Below are 22,062 nucleotides of genomic sequence, written 5' to 3'. Positions count from 1 at the left end.
GAGGGCAGCATGATGCATGCAAAGAGATCCTGAATCTAACGATGTATCACTTAGATTGAGTGCAACCGTTCTGACACAATCAGAATTTTTAGATTTAGTAGTGTAGCAGTACTGAAAGCGCTGCCCCTGCCCACGAGGCGCTCTGTAGAGATTGCACATTGACAATATGGTGCCAATCACAGCAGGGGGTGTGGTGGACTGTGCACATGACTTTGTAGTCCTGCAATGGTAAGGATCCTGCTGCTTAAACAGCAAATAAACAGATGGGACTGAGAGAATTCAGGCTTGCCTGTCTTGTCAGTGTTAACCCTTGCAGCATGCTGATTTTAGCTTACATAGACAAAAACCTGCTGACAGATTCCCTTTTAAAGGCCCAAATTTGTTAATGATTTTCAGTTCTTGCTTAGAACCAGTACATAATGAATTTATAAAGCTTTAGGTGTAGAAAACAGAGCGGCTGGCAGGAGGCCAGGAGTTTTATTTGGTTGCTTACTATGAATTGATTTGGTGGCCGCAGTTATCTCCTGCCTTCTCTGGGCTGAGGTCTCACAAAGCGGTCAATGCCCCATCCATGGTAGGGCTGCAGTGTGGTCACGTCATAAGTCACAGCAACTTTCGCCATTCTTATCAATTTTAGCAAATTGCCTGCTTATTGTTAACGCCCAGCAGTTTCACCTTCAAGAATGACTCCATTAGAGGAAATACTAGTGCAATTATAGCATTTACTACATGGAAACCTACAATTTATTTTTCACCTTTCATGGGTTAGGCTGCTTTCATGCTACGTTTCTTTTTAACATGCGTCATGAACGTTTTTTTGCTGTAAAAGCGGATCCTGCTTTTACAACAAAAAAAGCATGCAAACGCATGTTAGTTTTCAGGATCCTGTCACTTTAAGTTTATGGGCGGGCATTGGAGTTATGTGATCGGGAGTCAGTGGGACTGAACGTGACAGACTAGGAGCCGGCATCTGACAGCTGCGGAGGCTCGTAACCAAGGTAAACATCTGGTAACTTGCTTGGATACCCGATATTTACCTTGGTTACGAGCATCTGCAGCTGCTAGGAGCCGGGCTGCCTGCTCCCTGCACACGTAACCAACGTAAACATCGGGTAACTAAGAGAAGCGCTTTGCTTGGTTACCCGATATTTACCTTGGTTACGAGTGTCTGCAGCTCTCAGGTGGGGGAGGGGGGGAGAGGGACGAGGGGGAGGAGGGGGAGAGGGGGGAGGGGAGGAGAGAGGGGGGGACAGGTGGGAGGGAGGGGGAGAGAGAGACTGACACACCAGGCTGGTTTCTGGGCATGCTCAGTAGAGCAAGCAGGATCCTGTCTATCAGCATGCCAGCGTTCACATGCGTTTGCATGCGGTTTAGTCAGGATCCAGCAATTTGCAGTATTTGGACGCAGCTCAAAAACGCTACAAGTAGCGTTTTTGAAAAATGTTAAAAAACTGCAAGTCGCTGGATCCTCACTATAACGCATGTGAACGCAAGTCCATTGCAAATGCACTGAAATGAAAACGCATTTGCACTGGATCCGTTTTTGAGTTAAAAAAAAACGTTCATGACGCATGTTAAAAAGACGTAGTGTGAAAGCAGCCTTAGTCGACTAAAGTAAGCAGCTGCCGTTTGCACTCTCCTGCTGCCTGTCAGGACCATGCATAGGTCCCCGCTTTCTTTCTTTGCTGAAACTTTGTAAAGTTGTCAATGTTAGTGATGTGTTCTGTCTTCATAGTTTTTTCTTTCTTTGCTCTTGGTATATGCAGCTCGATACTGGCTCCTTTCAGAGATAATCATAGAAGGCCCCAGTCAGCAAAAGTTGAGATAGCAGAACCGATATAAGTCAGTATTTACTACCCATTAAACTTTCACAGGTACGCATAGTTGTCTCTTATATGATTTAAGTATTAATTTTATTTTCAATTCCCCTCTGAACAGGGTTGGAAGAATAATATAAAGACGTTTATGGAAAATATTTTGGGACAGGTGGTCTACCTAGATCTCAGGATTTTACTTAGGCTGGTTTAAATGGGTTTTAGCTTAACTTAAGGGGTATTTTAGCAAAATCTACTTATGCACTGCCATAGGATATGTCATTAAGGCTGGCTTTTACCAAAGATCGCACTATGTCACTGCATAATGTAAGCAAGTGTTAGAAAAGAAAAGGCAGAGACGCTGGGGTAGTCTGCACAGTACCGCCCTTTATCATACTGTATGAGCAAAGAAGGACAAGTCCCACCCCGCCTCAATCCTGTGATCTGTGGGGCCCCATGGTCTGTCGTCCCGTCCCACCCCCCCACAGATCAGTCATTTTTGGATATGACATATTCTATAAATGTCTATTTCTCTGAATACCCTTTCATGTTTAATGCTAAAGTATTATACTTTTATAAGATGTTTCCCTGTCTTTGTAGGCCAGTGTTTACTCAGTATTAATATTTCTCGGGAAATGCTGTGTATAAATTTGGTACGTTGATGAGCTGTAGTCCTTGTATGCCGTGAATCTTTAATTTAATCCTACCTTTTTTTTTTTTTCTTTTTTTTTTTTTTTTTTTTCTGCAGTGTGTGAAAGTTGCCATTAAGGACAAGCAGGTGAAGTACTTCATTCACTACAGTGGGTGGAATAAGAAGTAAGTTTATATGCATGTGTAATTTTGAAGAAAAATAAGAATCTATTGCCTCATTCAGACCTCCATAAGTCAAAGATTTGTTTGTGTTTTTTTTTTCTTTTTTTTCATGGATAGAACACATACCCAAGAAGCATAGGTCCCTAACTAAAACATAACATTTATTTATAGGGCTGCTTCTCACTTGCGAGTTTCTCACAGTAGAGCAATGCTAGAAAACAGGGTGGATTTGATTTAAATCACTAGTCAGTAAGGCTTGATTTAAATCAGTGATTTAAATCAAAGTTTCTACCTAAACTAGTTCTTGCTACTTTAACATGCAAGTAGATGAAGATTTTTAGAATCACTTTTTACATTACTTTTTTTCTCCCCAGTTTAATGGGTTAATCATTCATATTTGGACACCACTGTTCTGTTGTACTTAGGAAGGAGAAAAATAATCCTGACCTTAATAACAATTTAAATAGATTTATTCAACTGAAACAATAACAACATTACAGCATAAGTTATTTGCTTAAACAAAAATCCATGTTTAACTAATTTGGCTAAACAAAATATATATATATTTTTTAAGAAACTTAGACTGTCAGCCCAGCCGACACATGAAAAACTTAAATACTACTGTCCCTGCTGTCCTCTGTAGCTCACTTGTCGTCATCTTCATCATCATCTTCTTTGTTCCTATTCATAATCTGGAAAAGAAAAACAAGCTTTCCTGCTTTATTGGGTCCCAACCGATTTCTCAATTTAGAATGAATGAGTCCAAAGGAAGAGAATATTCTTTCAACGCCTGCAGAAGAAGCTACTGCTGTTAAAAGTGAAATCATTACTTGAACAGTCTCTAAATCCAAGCGCTTAAGTGACTTCCACCAGTTTACTGGTGTGACCTTCCTTAAAATATCTTCAGCAAACATATATTTCTTGAATGGTTCCCCCTTAGCTCTGAAGTTTATTATAGTTGGCATTAAAGATGGATGATTGCTGGATACCCATGTCATAGCTAACTCCTCTTCCTCAGCACTTAGGTTTTGACCCTGATATTGGATGTTGGATATTGACAATATTTGCCAAAAAATGAGCTTGAGTCAGTGCTTGTCCCATTCGTTTGTTTACTGCTTGTAATTTAATTCTGTCCATGTGTAGTTCTGTTTTTAAGTGTTCACTCAGTTCCTTCCAAATTTCAACAGCATCTGCAATAAAACAGGTTTTTTTTTCTGTATTTTGTTTAAAGCTTGAGAGATGGGTTTCAGGAAGCTCAGCATATGTTCAACATTTCTCTTAAGCCCAATGTTCAGCATTTTGGCTGTGACCATCTATTTTATCTCGATTTTCTTCACAAAGTGTCATCAGAATAGGCCAGTTTTTGATATACTGCTCAAAACAGTCCACCACAGAGTTCCATCTAACATCTTGTGGGAGCGTTAGCTTGGTTCCACCCATCCTTTTCAGAGCTGCTGCAGCAAAATGATTATTACGGAAGTATTTAGAAATTTCAACAACATTAGCCTTTATTTCTGGAACACTTAAGTCTTTGGCTAAGAGGTGCAGCAAATGAGCACTGCAACCGTATGTTATTAGCAGCTTTGTATTCCCTCCCTGCTCTTCTAAATCTCTTCTCATCTTGGATACGTTTGCAGCATTGTCAGTGACCAAACTGCGTACTAGACATTTGAATTTTTGTTCACATGTCGTTATAGCTTTTACTGCCACTTCTTGTAAGTATTCTGCTGTGTGTGCATTTCCTGACGTATCAGTTGTTTGTGCAAGGAAGACTTTACCTTCTTCTGTTGTTATACAAGCACATACAATAGGATCATTGTGGATATTACTCCACCCATCAATACTTAGGTTAACAATTTTACCCTCCAGAGCTGTTGCACATTGCTCAATTTCTCTGTCATACACTTGATCCAGCAGTTTCCCTGCAACATCAGCTGTGCTGGGTGGACTGTATCCTGGGCTCAGTGACTGAACCATATTAATGAAATGTGGGTTCTCAGTCAGACGGAAAGAAGAGTTCGTTGCATAAATAAACTGTGCAATTTTTTTCATCAATCAACTCTTTTTCTAATCTAGTTCTTATCACAAACCTATCTATGGTGGTTCCAGGAGGTAAAGGTTTTTTCTTCCTTTTGGGTGATGGTGATATGTGGCTGTGGGTGTCTGATGATGATGCTGCTGCTAATGAAGCACTATCCTGGATGGATACCTCTAAAACTGTAGAACAGGATGATGGTGATCTTGGAGGTGGATAGTTTCCAGAATCCATGAATTCCCCTAAACAAAAATTCAATGCTGTTATTTTATTTATTATACAATTTCTGCTTATTGTACACAACACATCACTGCCCCTGCCACAAAAGGAATATTTGTTTTCTTTGTCGCTCCATTGGGAGACCCAGACAATTGGGTGTATAGCTTCTGCCTCCGGAGGCCACACAAAGTATTACACTTAAAAGTGTAAAGCCCCTCCCCTTCTGCCTATACACCCCCCGTGCCTCACGGGCTCCTCAGTTTTTATGCTTTGTGCGAAGGAGGCTGACATCCACGCATAGCTCCACATCTTAGTCAGCAACAGCTGCTGACTATGTCGGATGGAAGAAAACAGGGCCCATATAGGGCCCCCAGCATGCTCCCTTCTCACCCCACTCTGGTCGGCGGTGCTGTTAAGGTTGAGGTACCCATTGCGGGTACATAGGCAGGAGCCACATGCTGTTTTCCTTCCCCATCCCTTAATGGGCTCTGGGTGAAGTGGGATCCTAATCGGTCTCCAGGCACTGAGGCCGTGCTCCCTCCGCAGCCCCTGGGGAATCTGCTGGACAGGAGCCGAGTATCGTCAGGGACAAGGCCCTGCTACTGTGAGGTACTCTGTGTCCCCGTGGGGACCGCGCATGGAGCGCTGGTGCCATATACACTGCAGCACTGCTGGGTGTGTTAGTGCGCCGGGGACTACCACGCAGGCCGCGCTGTTAGGTACTCTGTGTCCCCGTGGGGACCGCGCATGGAGCGCTGGTACCATATACACTGCAGCACTGCTGGGTGTGTTAGTGCGCCGGGGACTACCGGGCCGGCGCGCTTATATGCCGGCTGCGCTTATAACTTTAGTCCCCGGCTTTTGCGGCCTAGTAGCGCATATTCCCGCCCCCAGGCCTGTCAGTCAGGGGAAGGGCGGGACGCTGCACAGAACGTCAGCGCTGAGGACTGGAGCATACTCTGTATCCTCCTCCCCCCTCATTCAGCTCAGTGGGGCTCCAGATTCCCGCACTTTCTAGGGCACGCCCTCGGCTCCCTCCTCCCCACAGAACGCCGGCAGCCATTCCTGTCAGCTCTTCTGACGCTGGAGAGGAGAGAAAGCTCTGGGAGGCCCAGGCAGGGAAGCTGGTGATCACACAACCGCTTTGAGCGGTCGGTAAGCAGCACCTGAGGTGCTGGCCCCACTGAGTGCCGGAGTGTACATATATATATATGCTTATATGCTATACATCTACACTGTACGGTCGCACTGTTGATTTTTGGCTATATACCCTCCTGGATTGTACTCAGAGGAGACAACAGCATGTCGTCCGCAAATAGCAAGGGTGCCAAAGCACAGGCTTACTTTGCAACCTGTACCTCATGTGCGGCTATACTACCGGCAGGTTCCACTGACCCTCATTGTGTGCAATGCTCGGCCCCTGTGGCACTTACTCAGCCGGAGCCTCTGCTACTGGTGGCCCAGGTGGAACCACCTGCTACCACTGTCCAGGTGACAGGGACGGAGTTTGCAGTATTTGCTGACAAACTGTCTGAGACTATGGATAAATGGTCTGCCAGGATACTAGAAGCCTTACAGTCCAGACCGGTAACTCAGGCCCCGGGCACTGTTCAATCATTGACCCCAGGCCCCCCTCATTTGGAGCTGCAAAGTGCTCCTGGGGTGAACCATGGGTCCCAGGGTGAGGTCTCTGACATGGACCGCAGTCCCAGGCCGCCCAAGCGGGCTCGCTGGGAAATTCCCTCGACTTCATCACATTGTTCAGGGTCTCAGCAGGAGGACTCTCTGGATGATGATGCGGAGGTAGCAGATCAGGATTCTGACCCTGAGACCGCGCTCAACCTGGATACACCTGATGGTGACGCCATAGTGAATGACCTTATAGCAACCATCAATCAGGTGTTGGATATTTCTCCACCAGCTCCTACAATTGAGGAGTCAGCTTCTCAGCAGGAGAAATTCCGTTTCAGGTCTCCCAAGCGTCCATTGAGTATGTTTCTGGATCACTCTGACTTCAGAGAGGCAGTCCAGAAACACCGAGCTTGTCCAGATAAGCGTTTTTCCAAGCGCCTTAAGGATACACGTTATCCCTTCCCCCCTGACGTTGTCAAGGGCTGGGCTCAGTGTCCTAAGGTGGATCCTCCTGTCTCCAGACTGGCGGCTAGATCCATAGTTGCAGTGGAAGATGGGGCTTCACTCAAGGATGCCACTGACAGACAGATGGAACTATGGTTGAAATCCATCTATGAAGCTATCGGCGCGTCTTTTGCTCCAGCATTCGCAGCCGTATGGGCACTCCAAGCTATTTCAGCTTGTCATGCGCAGATTAATGCAGTCACACGTACATCTGCTCCGCAAGTGGTGTCCTTAACCTCTCAGGCGTCGGCGTTTGCGTCCTACGCCATTAATGCTGTCCTGGACTCTACGAGCCGTACGGCGGTAGCATCCGCCAATTCGGTGGCAGTCCGCAGGGCCATGTGGTTACGTGAATGGAAGGCAGACTCTGCTTCCAAAAAGTTCTTAACCGGTTTGCCATTTTCTGGCGACCGCCTGTTTGGTGAACGATTGGACGAAATCATTAAACAATCCAAGGGAAAGGACTCATCCTTACCCCAGTCCAAACCAAACAGACCTCAACCACGGAAGGTACAATCGAGGTTTCGGTCCTTTCGGCCCGCGGGAAGGTCTCAGTTCTCCTCGTCCAAAAGGCCTCAAAAGGATCAGAGGAACTCCGATTCATGGCGGTCTAAGTCACGTCCTAAAAAGACCGCCGGAGGAACCGCTCCCAAGGCGGCCTCCTCATGACTTTCGGCCTCCTCACACCGCATCCTCGGTCGGTGGCAGGCTTTCCCGCTTTTGCGACACCTGGCTGCCACAGGTAAAAGACCGATGGGTGAGAGACATTCTATCCCACGGTTACAGGATAGAGTTCAGCTCTCGTCCTCCGACTCGATTTTTCAGAACATCTCCGCCCCCCGAGAGAGCCGATGCTCTTCTTCAGGCGGTGTGCACTCTGAAGGCGGAAGGAGTGGTGATCCCTGTTCCTCTTCAGCAACAGGGTCACGGTTTTTACTCCAACTTGTTTGTGGTACCGAAAGGACAGATCCTTCCGTCCTGTTCTGGACCTAAAACTGCTCAACAAACACGTAAAAACCAGGCGGTTCCGGATGGAATCGCTCCGCTCCGTCATCGCCTCAATGTCCCAAGGAGACTTCCTGGCATCAATCGACATCAAAGATGCTTATCTCCACGTACCGATTGCACCAGAGCATCAGCGCTTCCTGCGTTTCGCCATAGGGGACGAACACCTTCAGTTCGTGGCACTGCCTTTCGGCCTGGCGACAGCACCACGGGTCTTCACCAAGGTCATGGCAGCAGTGGTAGCAGTCCTACACTCTCAGGGACACTCGGTGATCCCTTACTTAGACGATCTGCTGGTCAAGGCACCCTCTCAAGTGGCATGCCAACGCAGCCTGGACGTTGCTCTGGAAACTCTCCAGAGTTTCGGGTGGATCATCAATTTTCCAAAGTCAAATCTGACACCGGCCCAATCACTGACATATCTTGGCATGGAGTTTCATACTCTCTCAGCGATAGTGAAACTTCCGCTGGACAAACAGCGTTCACTACAGACAGGGGTGCAATCTCTCCTTCAAGGCCAGTCACACCCCCTGAGGCGCCTCATGCACTTCCTAGGGAAGATGGTAGCAGCAATGGAGGCAGTTCCTTTTGCGCAGTTTCATCTGCGTCCACTTCAATGGGACATTCTCCGCAAATGGGACAGGAAGTCGACGTCCCTCGACAGGAACGTCTCCCTTTCACGGGCAGCCAAGGCTTCCCTTCAGTGGTGGCTTCTCCCCACTTCTCTGTCGAAGGGGAAATCCTTCCTTCCCCCATCATGGGCTGTGGTCACGACGGACGCGAGCCTGTCAGGGTGGGGAGCGGTCTTTCTCCACCACAGGGCTCAGGGAACCTGGACTCCGACAGAGTCCTCCCTTCAGATCAATGTTCTGGAGATAAGGGCAGTGTATCTTGCCCTAAAGGCGTTCCAGCCGTGGCTGGAAGGCAAGCAGATCCGAATTCAGTCGGACAACTCCACAGCGGTGGCATACATCAACCACCAAGGGGGAACACGCAGTCGGCAAGCCTTCCAGGAAGTCCGGCGGATTCTGATGTGGGTGGAAGCCACGGCCTCCACCATATCCGCAGTTCACATCCCGGGCGTAGAAAACTGGGAAGCAGACTTTCTCAGTCGCCAGGGCATGGACGCAGGGGAATGGTCCCTTCACCCGGACGTGTTTCAGGAGATCTGTTGCCGCTGGGGGATGCCGGATGTCGACCTAATGGCGTCCCGGCACAACAACAAGGTCCCAACATTCATGGCACGGTCTCAAGATCACAGAGCTCTGGCGGCAGACGCCTTAGTTCAGGATTGGTCGCAGTTTCAACTCCCTTATGTGTTTCCTCCTCTGGCACTGTTGCCCAGAGTGTTACGCAAGATCAGGTCCGACTGCCGCCGCGCCATCCTCGTCGCGCCAGACTGGCCGAGGAGGTCGTGGTACCCGGATCTGTGGCATCTCACGGTGGGCCAACCGTGGGCACTACCAGACCGACCAGACTTGCTGTCTCAAGGGCCGTTTTTCCATCTGAATTCTGCGGCCCTCAACCTGACTGTGTGGCCATTGAGTCCTGGATCCTAGCGTCTTCAGGGTTATCTCAAGAGGTCATTGCCACTGAGACAGGCTAGGAAACCAACGTCCGCCAAGATCTACCACAGGACGTGGACGATATTGCTATCTTGGTGCTCTGATCAGGGTGTTTCTCCCTGGCCATTTGCCTTGCCCACTTTTCTTTCCTTCCTTCAATCCGGATTGGAAAAAGGGTTGTCGCTCGGCTCTCTTAAGGGACAAGTCTCAGCGCTCTCTGTTTTTTCAGAAGCGCCTAGCCAGACTTCCACAGGTACGCACGTTCCTGCGGGGGGTTTGTCACATAGTCCCTCCTTACAAGCGGCCGTTAGAACCCTGGGATCTGAACAGGGTGCTGATGGCTCTTCAGAAGCCACCTTTCGAGCCAATGAGAGATATTTCTCTCTCACGCCTTTCGCAGAAAGTGGTCTTCCTAGTAGCAGTCACATCACTTCGGAGAGTGTCAGAGCTAGCGGCGCTGTCATGCAAAGCCCCTTTCCTGGTGTTTCACCAGGACAAGGTGGTTCTGCGTCTGGTACCGGAATTTCTCCCTAAGGTGGTATCCCCCTTTCATCTCAATCAGGATATCTCCTTACCCTCTTTTTGTCCTCATCCAGTTCATCAGTGTGAAAAGGATTTGCACTTGTTAGATCTGGTGAGAGCACTCAGACTCTACATTTCTCGTACGGCGCCCCTGCGCCGCTCGGATGCACTCTTTGTCCTTGTCGCTGGCCAGCGTAAAGGGTCACAAGCTTCCAAATCAACCCTGGCTCGGTGGATCAAGGAACCAATTCTTGAAGCTTACCGATCTTCTGGGCTTCTGGTTCCCTCAGGGCTGAAAGCCCATTCTACCAGAGCCGTGGGTGCGTCCTGGGCTTTGCGGCACCAGGCTACGGCTCAGCAGGTGTGTCAGGCGGCTACCTGGTCGAGCCTGCACACTTTCACGAAACACTATCAGGTGCATACCTATGCTTCGGCGGATGCCAGCCTAGGTAGGCAAGTCCTTCAGGCGGCGGTTGCCCACCTGTAGGAAAGGGCCGTTTTACGGCTCTATTACGAGGTATTATTTTACCCACCCAGGGACTGCTTTTGGACGTCCCAATTGTCTGGGTCTCCCAATGGAGCGACAAAGAAGGGAATTTTGTTTACTTACCGTAAATTCCTTTTCTTCTAGCTCCAATTGGGATACCCAGCACCCGCCCCTGTTCCCTTCGGGCTGTTGTTCTTTGTGTACACATGTTGTTCATGTTGAATGGTTTCAGTTCTCCGAAATTCCTTCGGATTGAATTTACTTTAAACCAATTTATAACTTTTCCTCCTTCTTGCTTTTGCACCAAAACTGAGGAGCCCGTGAGGCACGGGGGGTGTATAGGCAGAAGGGGAGGGGCTTTACACTTTTAAGTGTAATACTTTGTGTGGCCTCCGGAGGCAGAAGCTATACACCCAATTGTCTGGGTCTCCCAATTGGAGCTAGAAGAAAAGGAATTTACGGTAAGTAAACAAAATTCCCTTCTTTCTTCATAACTGTACGAAATGACAGTAACATGCAGTAATAATAAGAAATATAATTTTTCTCACACATGACAGTTCAGTCTTTAGAAATAGGATTCAATAAAAATGTTTACCAACCTGAAGATCCTGCCTGTTCAGAAGTGTTTCTTTGGTCATCTTCATCACCGCACTTCTCATGATGTTGCCTCATTCGCGCCACCAGGCCTTGCATCTCTTTGTTGCATCGTTTGCATTTTGCACGCATGCCTGCCTTACCGATAGGCGAAGGAGCTTCAGTAAAATATTCTCAAACTGTGTCTCTTTTACGGCCTGCTGCCATTATAAGGAAAGAATGTAATAAACCTCAGATCGTACACACAAACAGATCCAGACTTGTCTGTCTGTGGCTTTGCTGCAGTATTGTGCTCAAAGTTTCACTTTAAATTTCTTGTCTGCTTGCCCTTCCTCCTCCTCACACTTAGATTCACATTCTTCTTGTGTTGTGCAGATCTATTCCACTCCAAACAATCAGAAACATATTGTCTAACTTCTTGGACTTGCCACTGAAGGGGTTGATTCTGTATTAATAGGTTTGTAGAACAATAGGATTAAGGTCTTTTTCTCAACTCTGTTCATGTTGCAATATTTTTGCCGTGAAGAAGAGGCTGGGACCTCTGCGGAGTCAAATTCAGTTTTGAGAACTGCGTAAGTAAAACGAGCGTCTGTGATAATATAGGAGAGAAAGTGCCCACTAATCCTACAGAAACCTCTGGAAGAGCATGGCATTGTGAATGTTACACATATACAGCCTTTTTCTTTATCGTTCCTTTGGGAGACCCAGACCATGGGTGTTTAGCTTCTGCCTCCGGAGGACACACAAAGTACTACACTAAAAAGTGTAGCTCCTCCCTCTGAGCTTATACACCCCCTGGTAGCCAGTCCTAGCCAGTTTATCGCTTTGTGTTCAGGAGGTCATACATCCACACATGCATTCTCATCTGATTGTTTAACTTTTGGAAAGCGTTTGAAGAAAAGCGGGTCCATGTCTGGACTCCCGGCATGTCCCTTCTCACCCCACTGTGTCGGCGGTGTTGTTAAGGTTGATTTACAAGGCTGAAGCCTTACAGGCCGCGCTCCTTAACCATCCCTTCTGGGCTCTGGCTTGAAGTGGGAGCCAACACGGTCTCCATGCCTGGCAGGAGTCCGGTCTCCATCCACAGCCCCTTGAGGATTCTGTTGGACCGGAGCACTCATCCCCAGGGACATGGCCCTGCGTCTCAGCAGCTAAGTACCTGAGACGTTTATGTTGGGGGTCCCGGTTCTTTATTGTAAGGGGAGAGTATGCTGTATGTGATTGTTTTAACTTTTCCGGCGGGTTCTCTAGCTTTTGCCTGAGAACCGCGCCGATGGTGCCTGCTTGTCGGCCTCGCCGCTTAAAATTAGGCCCCGGCTTCGCCGGAGGCCTAGTTTCGTTTTCCTGCCCTCGCATGTCACTCATGCAGAGGGACAGGTTCGGCTCCTCCCGGCGGCCGTTCTACACAGGGGAGGGACACTCCCCACTGCTGGGGCGTCCCTCCTTCCCGGCAGGTCTCTATAGCCCTCTAGTCCCCGCTCTTTTATAGGAACGCCCCTAGTCCCGCCCCCTCTCTTCGCTCCGGCGGCCATTTCTCAGGCAGAGTTCATTCTGCTCTGGGACATCCTGCATTCTGCATCTCTGCTGAGGTGCTGCGCTCTGGCGGACCGGGCTTCGGGATCTGGAGGGCACACAACACCGCGCTCAGCGGTCTGGTAAGCCACAGCCGGTCTCCGGTTGTGGACCTCTGTATATTCTCCCTGGGGTTCATTCTCTGCAAAGCCCCCACTCCAGCAGCATGTCTCACACAAGGAGCAAGGCTCCAAAGCTTTATTCTGCATGCACTGCATGTAAGCTCCTGCTGCCTGAGCCGAGCATTTATCCACACTGTGATGGTTGCTCTAACTTGGCGGTGCCACAGCCTAGAGTCTCACCCCCAGTGGTCTCTCAGGCTGCTGCTGCACCTGTGATTGAACCCCCGGCCTGGGTAGAGTCCTTTTCTAGGTCCATATCCCAGTCATTTGCTGAGTCCATGGGACTTTTGTCCAGGACTTTGATGAATATGCATCAGCCCCCCTCACAGGGTGCCTCTAATACTCTTGACAGAGGACTCCTATCCTCTGACCTCCGTCCATCAGAGCTCACTGAGGATTCATCATCTGATCCCAGGCCCCGTCCTTCTAAGAGAAGGCGCAGGGTTTCCTCCCCATCCCACGGCTCTGTCTCAAGAGCTGACTCTCAAGATGAGGAGGATGCCCTCACTGGGGGCTCGGAGGCTATGTATCCCATCGATTTCTCTGAGGGTGACTTAGATCTTAGTGATTTGATTGCTTCTATTAATTCTGTGCTGGATCTCAATCCGCCAGTGTCAGAGGAGCAACTCTCTTTGGCAGAAAAACATCAGTTTACCTCGCCTAAGAGAGTGAAGAGTGTGTTCTTTAACTACTCCAGTTTTCAGACCGCTGTGACCAAACCCAGGGCCTGCCCTGACAAACGCTTTCCAAAGCGTGGTTCTGATGACCGGTTTCCATTTCCACCTGAGGTGGTCAAGGAGTGGTCTCACTCCCCAAAAGTAGACCCTCCGGTGTCTAGGCTATCAGCCCGGACCGTTGTGTCGGTGGCTGACGGCACCTCACTTAAGGATTCCACTGACCGTCAGATTGACCTTCTGGCCAAATCTGTATGAAGCTGCGGGGGCCGCGTTTTCCCCGACTTTTGCAGCAGTGTGGGCAGGATTTTGTGGCTTCGAGAGTGGAAGGCAGATGCTTCTTCCAAGAAGTTTCTTGCTGGGCTCCCTTTTGCTGGTTCACGGCTGTTTGGTGAACAGCTGGATGAAATCATTAAAGAAGCTACTGGCGGGAAGAGTACTTCCATGCCACAAACCAAGACCAGGAAACCCGCCCAGGGTAGGAATCAATCGAGGTTTCGTTCCTTTCGTTCCTCCAACTGGTCATCCTCTAAGCCTTCCGCCTCGTCCGCTAACTCAGTCAAGGATCAGAAATCCAACTGGCGCCCAAAAGCGCGTCCGCAGAAGACCGCAGGGGGTTCTGCCACTAAGGCAGCTTCCTCATGACTCTCGGCCCGCTCCAGCCACGTCCTTAGTCGGTGGCAGGCTCTCCCACTTTGGCGACGCTTGGTTAAAGCAAGTCTCCGATCAGTGGGTGAGAGACCTCATATCTCACGGCTACAGGATAGAATTCTCTTCCAGCCCTCCAAACAGATTTTTTTCTCTCAACTCCCCCCCTGCTCCAAGGCCGCCGCCTTCTCGCAGGCCGTGGCGTCCTTGCAGGCAAACGGAGTGATTGTCCCAGTTCCCGCTCAGGAACGGTTCAGAGGTTTTTACTCAAATCTCTTCCTAGTTCCAAAAAGGACGGTACCTTCCGGCCCATCCTGGATCTCAAGCTTCTCAACAAGCATGTCCGGGTGCGGCATTTTCGCATGGAGTCTCTGCGATCAGTCATTGCCTCTATGACCCAAGGGGAGTTCCTGGCGTCCATCGACATCAAAGATGCCTATCTACATGTGCCAATCGCAGTGTCACATCAGCGTTGGTTACGTTTTGCGATAGGAGAGGATCATTTCCAATTCGTGGCTCTCCCCTTCGGGTTAGCCACGGCCCCTCGGGTATTCACCAAGGTCATGGCGGCAGTGATTGCGGTCCTGCACCTCCAGGGGTTAGCAGTGCTTCCTTATCTGGACGACCTTCTGGTCAAGGGTCCATCCAGCGCAGACTGTCAGCGGAGTGTTTCGCTCACTCTCGCCACCCTAGCCCAATTCGGGTTGATTGTCAATCTTCCCAAATCCACTCTGACTCCGACCCAGAGTCTCACGTACCTAGGGATGCATTTCGAGACTTTGCCGGCACTTGTGAAGTTGCCCTTAATCAAACAGCAGTCTCTCCGGCTAGCGGTGCGCTCTCTCCTGAGGCCCCGCCGTTATTCCCTCAGGCGCCTGATGCAGGTGCTGCGTCAAATGGTGGCTTCCATGGAGGCGGTTCCCTTTGCCCAGTTCCATCTGCGTCCTCTGCAGCTGGACATTCTCCGCTGTTGGGACAAGCGGCCTTCCTCCTTAGAGGTTAGTGGCTCTGTCGCCACGGACCAGGAGCTCTCGTCAGTGGTGGCTTTCGACCCCTCTCCCTGTCCCAAGGGCGCTCCTTCCTGGCTCCGTCCTGGGTGATTCTCACCACGGATGCCAGCCTATCCGGCTGGGGAGCGGTACATCTCCACCACAGAGCTCAGGGCACTTGGACTCCGTCTGAGTCAGCCCTTTCAATCAATGTGCTGGAAACCAGAGCTGTGCTTCTAGCTCTCCTAGCCTTTCACCACCTGTTGGCGGGCAGGCACATTCGAGTCCAGTCAGACAACGCGACAGCGGTTGCCTAGATCAATCACCAAGGCGGGACACGCAGCCGCCTGGCAATGTTGGAGGTCCAACGCATTCTTCAATGGGCGGAGGACGCCAAGTCCACCATATCCGCAGTCCACATCCCAGGCGTAGAAAACTGGGAGGCAGATTATCTCAGCCGTCAATCCGTGGACGGTGGCGAGTGGTCCCTGCACCCGGCAGTGTTTCAGTCAATCTGCCGCAAGTGGGGCACTCCGGACGTGGACCTAATGGCATCCCGTCACAACAACAAGGTTCCGGTTTACGTGGCTCGCTCCCACGATCCTCAGGCCTTCGCCGTGGACGCTCTGGTTCAAGACTGATCCCAGTTTCGTCTGTCCTACGTGTTTCCCCCTCTAGCTGTCTTGCCCAGAGTCCTGCGCAAGATCAGAATGGAGGGCCGTCGAGTCATCCTCATTGCACCGGACTGGCCCAGGTGAGCTTGGTATCCGGACCTGCTCCAACTGTCCGTGGAGATGCCATGGCATCTTCCGGACCGTCCAGACCTGCTCTCGCAAGGTCCGTTTTTCCGCCCGAATTCTGCGGCACTCAAATTGACGGCGTGGCTCTTCAGTCCTGGATTTTGACGGCTTCTGGTATTCCTCCTGAAGTCATCTCCACTATGACTCGGGCCCGTAAGTCTTCCTCCGTCAAGATCTATCACAGGACTTGGAAAATTTTCCTGTCCTGGTTTCACTCTTCCGGCCATTCTCCTTGGCCATTCTCGTTGCCGACCCTTCTGTCTTTTTTACAGTCCGGTCTGCAGCTAGGACTGTCCCTCAGCTCTATCAGTGCTGTTCCAGCGGCGTCTCGCCCGGCTGGCTCAGATCCGCACCTTCATGCAAGGTGCGTCTCACATCATTCCGCCTTATCGGCGGCCCTTGGATCCCTGGGACCTTAACTTGGTCCTCACGGTATTGCAGAAACCCCCCTTTGAGCCTCTTAGGGAGGTTTCTTTGTATCGTCTTTCTCAAAAGGTGGCCTTTCTAGTTGCCATAACTTCTCTCAGGAGAGTCTCTGATTTGGCTGCGCTCTCCTCGGAGTCACCTTTTTTGGTTTTTCACCAAGACAAGGTAGTTCTCCGTCCGACCCCGGACTTTCTTCCTAAGGTGGTCTCTCCCTTCCACCTTAACCAGGATATTTCCTTGCCTTCCTCCTGTCCGGCCCCTGTTCATCGCTTTGAGAAAGCGCTGCATACTCTAGATCTGGTGCGTGCTCTCCGGATTTATGTGGCTCGCACCGCTGCGCTTAGGCGGTGCACCTCTCTTTTTGTGCTAACCACAGGGCGGTGCAAGGGTCTCTCTGCTTCTAAGCCGACCTTGGCCCGTTGGATTAGATCGACCATTTCGGACGCCTACCAGAGTGCTCAGGTGCCTCCCCCGCCGGGGATCAAAGCACACTCGACCAGAGCTGTCGGTGCCTCTTGGGCTTTCAGGCATCAGGCTACGGCTCAGCAAGTCTGTCAGGCTGCCACTTGGACTAGCCTGCATACCTTTTCGAAGCACTACCAAGTGCATGCTCATGCTTCGGCAGATGCGAGCTTGGGCAGACGCATCCTTCAGGCGGCTGTCGCCCACTTGTGCAGTTAGGCTTCGCCTACTTAGTTTTTTCTGTTTATTCCCACCCATGGACTGCTTTGAGATGCCCCATTGTCTGGGTCTCCCAAAGGAACGATAAAGAAAAAGAGAATTTTGTTACTTACCGTAAATTCTTTTTCTTATAGTTCCGTATTGGGAGACCCAGCTCCCTCCCTGTTTGCCTGTTGGCAATTTTTCTTGTTCCGTGTGTTATCACCGGCTGTTGTCATGGACAGAGTCTCCGGTTGTTCCGGGTCTTACTCTGTTCTACTTGTGGGTGGCTATTCTCCTTCAGCTTTTGCACTAAACTGGCTAGGACTGGCTACCAGGGGGTGTATAAGCTCAGAGGGAGGAGCTACACTTTTTAGTGTAGTACTTTGTGTGTCCTCCGGAGGCAGAAGCTAAACACCCATGGTCTGGGTCTCCCAATACGGAACTATAAGAAAAAGAATTTACGGTAAGTAACAAAATTCTCTTTATTCTACTGAGTTACACAACTCAGCTTTATCTCATGATGCAAGAACCTTTTGGATGGTAAAATATTTTCCTCAAAAAGCAGTTTGAAAAAAATCCGATTTTTATTTTTTCACGGACACGTGTCAGTGAATGATTCAGCTCTCATCTGCGATTTTTTTTTTTTTTTTTTTTTCTCAGTCCAAATCGGACTGAGAAAAAAATCGCAGCATGCTGCTTTTTTGCGAGTTTCTCGAACCATTTTTTTCAATGATTCCCTATGGAAGCGGATTAAAAGAAGGATCACACACGCACACCAGCGTTCACATTTGCGAGTGTGGCAGGAACTATGGTCATTAAATATTCAACAGATGAATGTGACATCACATTCCCAAAGGTAAATTAACTGACACATGTGTAATCACTTTTATCTAGTTAAGATGTTGCAGGAAACTAGCATCGCAAACGCAACACACTCGCGTCGCACACACGAGCAAAATCAATAATTTATTCAGAAAAAGCATCGCACTTGCTTTGCACTCGGACCGAACGTGAACTAAAATCAGCCGAGTTTCCAGCCATAATCTTAAAATGGTCTGTAACTACAATACAATGTATCAAAATGGTGCTTTGAGGGGTGGAGTCAAAAAATCCCTACAATGTCCACGCCCTCCTGTACCCTACCTAGCCGTGGGGGTTGGCACCCTAGATGTAAGATATGGCGCCCCCACTCAACGACGGCTGTCTCTACCCTTACCCTGTAAACCCCTGTAACAACAAAGGATAGGGACAGCCGTCAGTGAGTGGGAGCGCCATATCGTACATCTAGGGTGCCAACCTCCACGGCTAGAAATATTTTAAAAAAACTGACCCACACATCCAACAAATGTGAATAGGTGCTAGCTGAAAAAACATAGTAAATATAAGATGCATACAGCTGCACACTAATAAGCCAACAATGTACAGTATAAGGGAACTCTGGTACTGCATTACTGCTATATGAAAAAATGAGATTTTTAGTTTATGTATTGGCCAATGCATGTAAGCCCGGGAACAAACGGCAAGGTAATCTGCTATAAAGGTTATTAACACAAGGTTAGGTATCCGGGTTATAGAGGAGTCTAGCTGCCAAAACATGGTTAGTCCAAAGTGGCATTTCAAGTTAGATTTTTTTAGTCTAGCTGCCCAGACACTGATGTTTTAACCTAAATAGTGGCATTTAAGTTAGGTTCCCGGATTATAGAGATTACCTTGCTGTTGGTGGTTCGGGCTTACATCCATTGGCCAATACATAAACTATCAATCTCATTTTTTCATATAGCAGTAATGCAGTACCAGAGTAACCTCCACAGCTAGGTAGGGCACAGGAGGGAGTGGACATTGTAGGGATTTTTTTCCTCCTCCCCTCTGTGCACCGTTTTGATACATTGTATTGCATTGTGGTTACAGACCATTTTAAAATGATCTTTAAATGTTATGTTTTAGTTGGGGACGTATGCATTTTGTTTAATACCTGATAACTATAATTTTAGAACACATACCCACAATGGAGCTGTTCACATGTCCTAAATAGTTTTTGTTTTTTTGTGTAAAAAAATCATTGATAGTAAAATCTGAAACCTAAATCAAACACTGATGAAACTCTAATCAATCTAAGACACCCATGACCAAACAGTCTTTTTTTTTTTTTTTTTTAATTTTTCATGAGAAATCATGGACATCTGGAGGATGCTAATATATATATCATGTGTGTGTGGGTGTAATATCTATATATAGATAGATAGATAGATAGATAGATAGATAGATAGATAGATATAGAGATAGATAGATAGATAGATATAGAGATAGATAGATAGATAGATATAGAGATAGATAGATAGATAGATATAGAGATAGATAGATAGATAGATATAGAGATAGATATATATATATATAGATATATATATATACACACATGCACACGCACACACACACACGGGGCGATCCAAAAGTAATGATAATCAATAATAAACACAATGAATATATTAAAAAAAAAAAAAAAAAAAAAAAATTTCTACAGTCTCCTAACAAGTCTATACATTTAGTCCATCTCTTTTCTAAACTTAAATTCCCTTAAAAAAAATTCTTGATTTTGGCCCTCAAAAAAATCCCCAACAGCGGTTATCACGTCGGAGGTGTTCCTTGAGGCGAGGAAAGAGTTAAGGTAAGTTCACACAGTGCATTTTTCGCGGCATTTTTGCGCAGTTTTCGGGTGCGTTTTTGCTCAGAAAACTGCATGACTTTGCTTCCCCAGCAAAGTCTGAATTTTCATTTTTGCTGTCTGCACACAGCGTTTTTTTTCAGCTGCGTTTTTGTGGTGCCACAAAAACGCAGCATGTCAATTATTCCTGCGTTTTTCACTGCGCTCTTCATCCATTGAGTGCAATGGGATGTTGAAAGACGCAATGAGAAACGCAAATAGGTGCGTTTTGGTGCGTTTCTAAGACCAAAAACACAGCTATAAACGCAGGAAGTTGGTAGAAAAGTGACATCTACAGGAAGAGGATTCCTTCTGTCAGTAAACACAGAAGCGTGAATCCTCCCGATACCGCCACTTCCAGAAATCCTGCATACAGTCCTGGAAGGAGGATGCTGAGCCTTGTAGTTAGACAGCTACTGTCTGCGCTCCTGCATACACTATTGGATGGAGGATGCTGAGCCTTGTAGTTCGACAGCTGCTGTCTGCTCTCCTGCATACACTATTGGATGGAGGATGCTGAGCCTTGTAGTTCTGCAGCTGCTGTCTGCTCACCTGCATACACTATTGGAGAATGAAGAACATATTGATGAAGGAAATGACATCAGACCTTTTTTTTTGGTTCACTGATAAAAATCGCCTAAAGACGCAGTGAGCAAAAACGTAGCAGAAACGCACCAAAGCGCGGCAAAAACGCGCGCGTTTTTTGCCGCGGGTGCGTTTATGTGCGTTTTTTGCCACAAAAAAAAGCACAAAAACGCAGCGTCAAACACAGTGTGTGAACCTAGCCTAAGAAGTCACTGGGGGATGGATCTGGCGAATAAGGGGGGGGGGTGTTCCACCAGTTCAAAGCATGCTTCTTGAATGGTTGCCATGGCAACTGCAGCTTTGTGAGCGGCGCGTTATCTTGATGAAACAGCACTCCAGCCCGCAGTTTGCCGCGCCTTTTCTCCTTGATAGCCTCCCGCAATCTTCTTACTTGTTCTGCGTAGTAGGAGCCCGTAATAGTGGCTCCCTTCTCCAAATAGTCCACCATAATAATTCCTTCAGCGTCCCAAAAAACGGACGCAATAACCTTCCCTGCTGAGCTTGACACTTTGAATTTCTTCGGCGTCGGTTCGTCGGCTCGTTTCCATGTCATCGATTGTTGTTTAGTTTCGGGATCAAAGTGGTGGATCCAGGTCTCCTCCATGGTCAAAAAACGTGACAAAAAATTCTCCTTGTCTGCTTGGAACTTTTCGAGATTTTCTATTGAAATGTCAATTCGTTTCTTCTTTTGCTCGTCGGTTAACATTTTTGGCACCCAACGCGCGGAGACCTATCTCATATGCAATTCTTTTGCAAGGATTCTTTGAATACTGCCATATGAGATCCCTGTGACCTCAGCTACATGCCTGATAGTCACTCTTCGATCTGCCAATACAACTTCAACTTTTTTCTCGTTTTCTTCATTGAGGGACGTGTTAGGGCGTCCTTCACGATGTTCATCTTCTGTCGATGTTCTTCCCAGCTTAAATTCCTTGGCCCAGCGTGCAACTGTGGAATATGGAGGAGAAGAGTCCCCCAATGTTTCCACCAAGTCGCGGTGTATGTCTTTGGTAGTTATTTTTTTCAAGCAGAGGTATTTGATGACCGCTCTGAGCTCCATTTTTTTTCCATTTTGATGTTCACTCCTCGGCAGTTCATATACAAATGAATGTAGCTCCCGGGAATCGTGGCCTATTTAAGTGATTTTTTTTTTATTTTTTTTTCCTGGATTAGTGGGTACCTAAGAGAGAAGAAAACATTTTATTTTAATTTCTGTGTGCAATAGAAATAACCGATTATCATTACTTTTGGATCGCCCCTTGTATATATACATACATACATACATACATACATACATACATACATACATACATACATACATACATACATACATACATACATACATACATACTCTCATATATACATACATACACACTCTCATATATACTTTGGGTAAAATAAGTACTTTTTTTTTTTTTTTTTTTCCCTCCCAAAGTTACAAGAGGGCAAAAAGTTTAAAAGTAAAAAAAAAATGTGGGGTCTGTCTTACTGGGGGTTGGTGAAGCAGGGTCATAGGAAGCCGGGAGTGGCGCGATGCTGTGGGCCCTCTACTGGGAGGAGTAGTTGTACTGGCAGTGCAAGGCATGCACCGTTAATCTCCTCGTGACAGACTTCAGATAAATTACGCAGGAGGCGCATGCGCAGATTGAGCTCTCGCAGGACTTAGATCTTCGGCACCATTTTTCTGAAGTCCGT

At 47.9% G+C, this 22,062-nt stretch overlaps 1 protein-coding gene across 3 annotated transcripts in view; it reads left to right on the top strand.

Annotated features, from left to right (window-relative positions):
- Positions 1 to 22,062, top strand: part of MORF4L1 (mortality factor 4 like 1) — a 104,499-nt gene that overhangs the window by 19,155 nt on the left and 63,282 nt on the right. For 2 of the 3 annotated variants that reach the window (XM_075346092.1, XM_075346090.1), the window contains one exon: positions 2,563 to 2,630. In XM_075346092.1, coding sequence (XP_075202207.1) covers positions 2,563 to 2,630 — 68 coding nt within the window. Of the gene's footprint in view, positions 1 to 1,860; positions 1,875 to 2,562; positions 2,631 to 22,062 lie in introns of those variants that run through there. The other variant, XM_075346091.1, reaches the window with a different exon arrangement.

Source organism: Anomaloglossus baeobatrachus, chromosome 4 (genome assembly GCF_048569485.1).
Source record: "Anomaloglossus baeobatrachus isolate aAnoBae1 chromosome 4, aAnoBae1.hap1, whole genome shotgun sequence".
In the NCBI taxonomy this organism is placed as follows: domain Eukaryota; kingdom Metazoa; phylum Chordata; class Amphibia; order Anura; family Aromobatidae; genus Anomaloglossus; species Anomaloglossus baeobatrachus.
The sequence above is the reverse complement of the archived record's forward strand: the minus strand, read 5'-3'. Positions and strand labels throughout refer to the sequence as shown.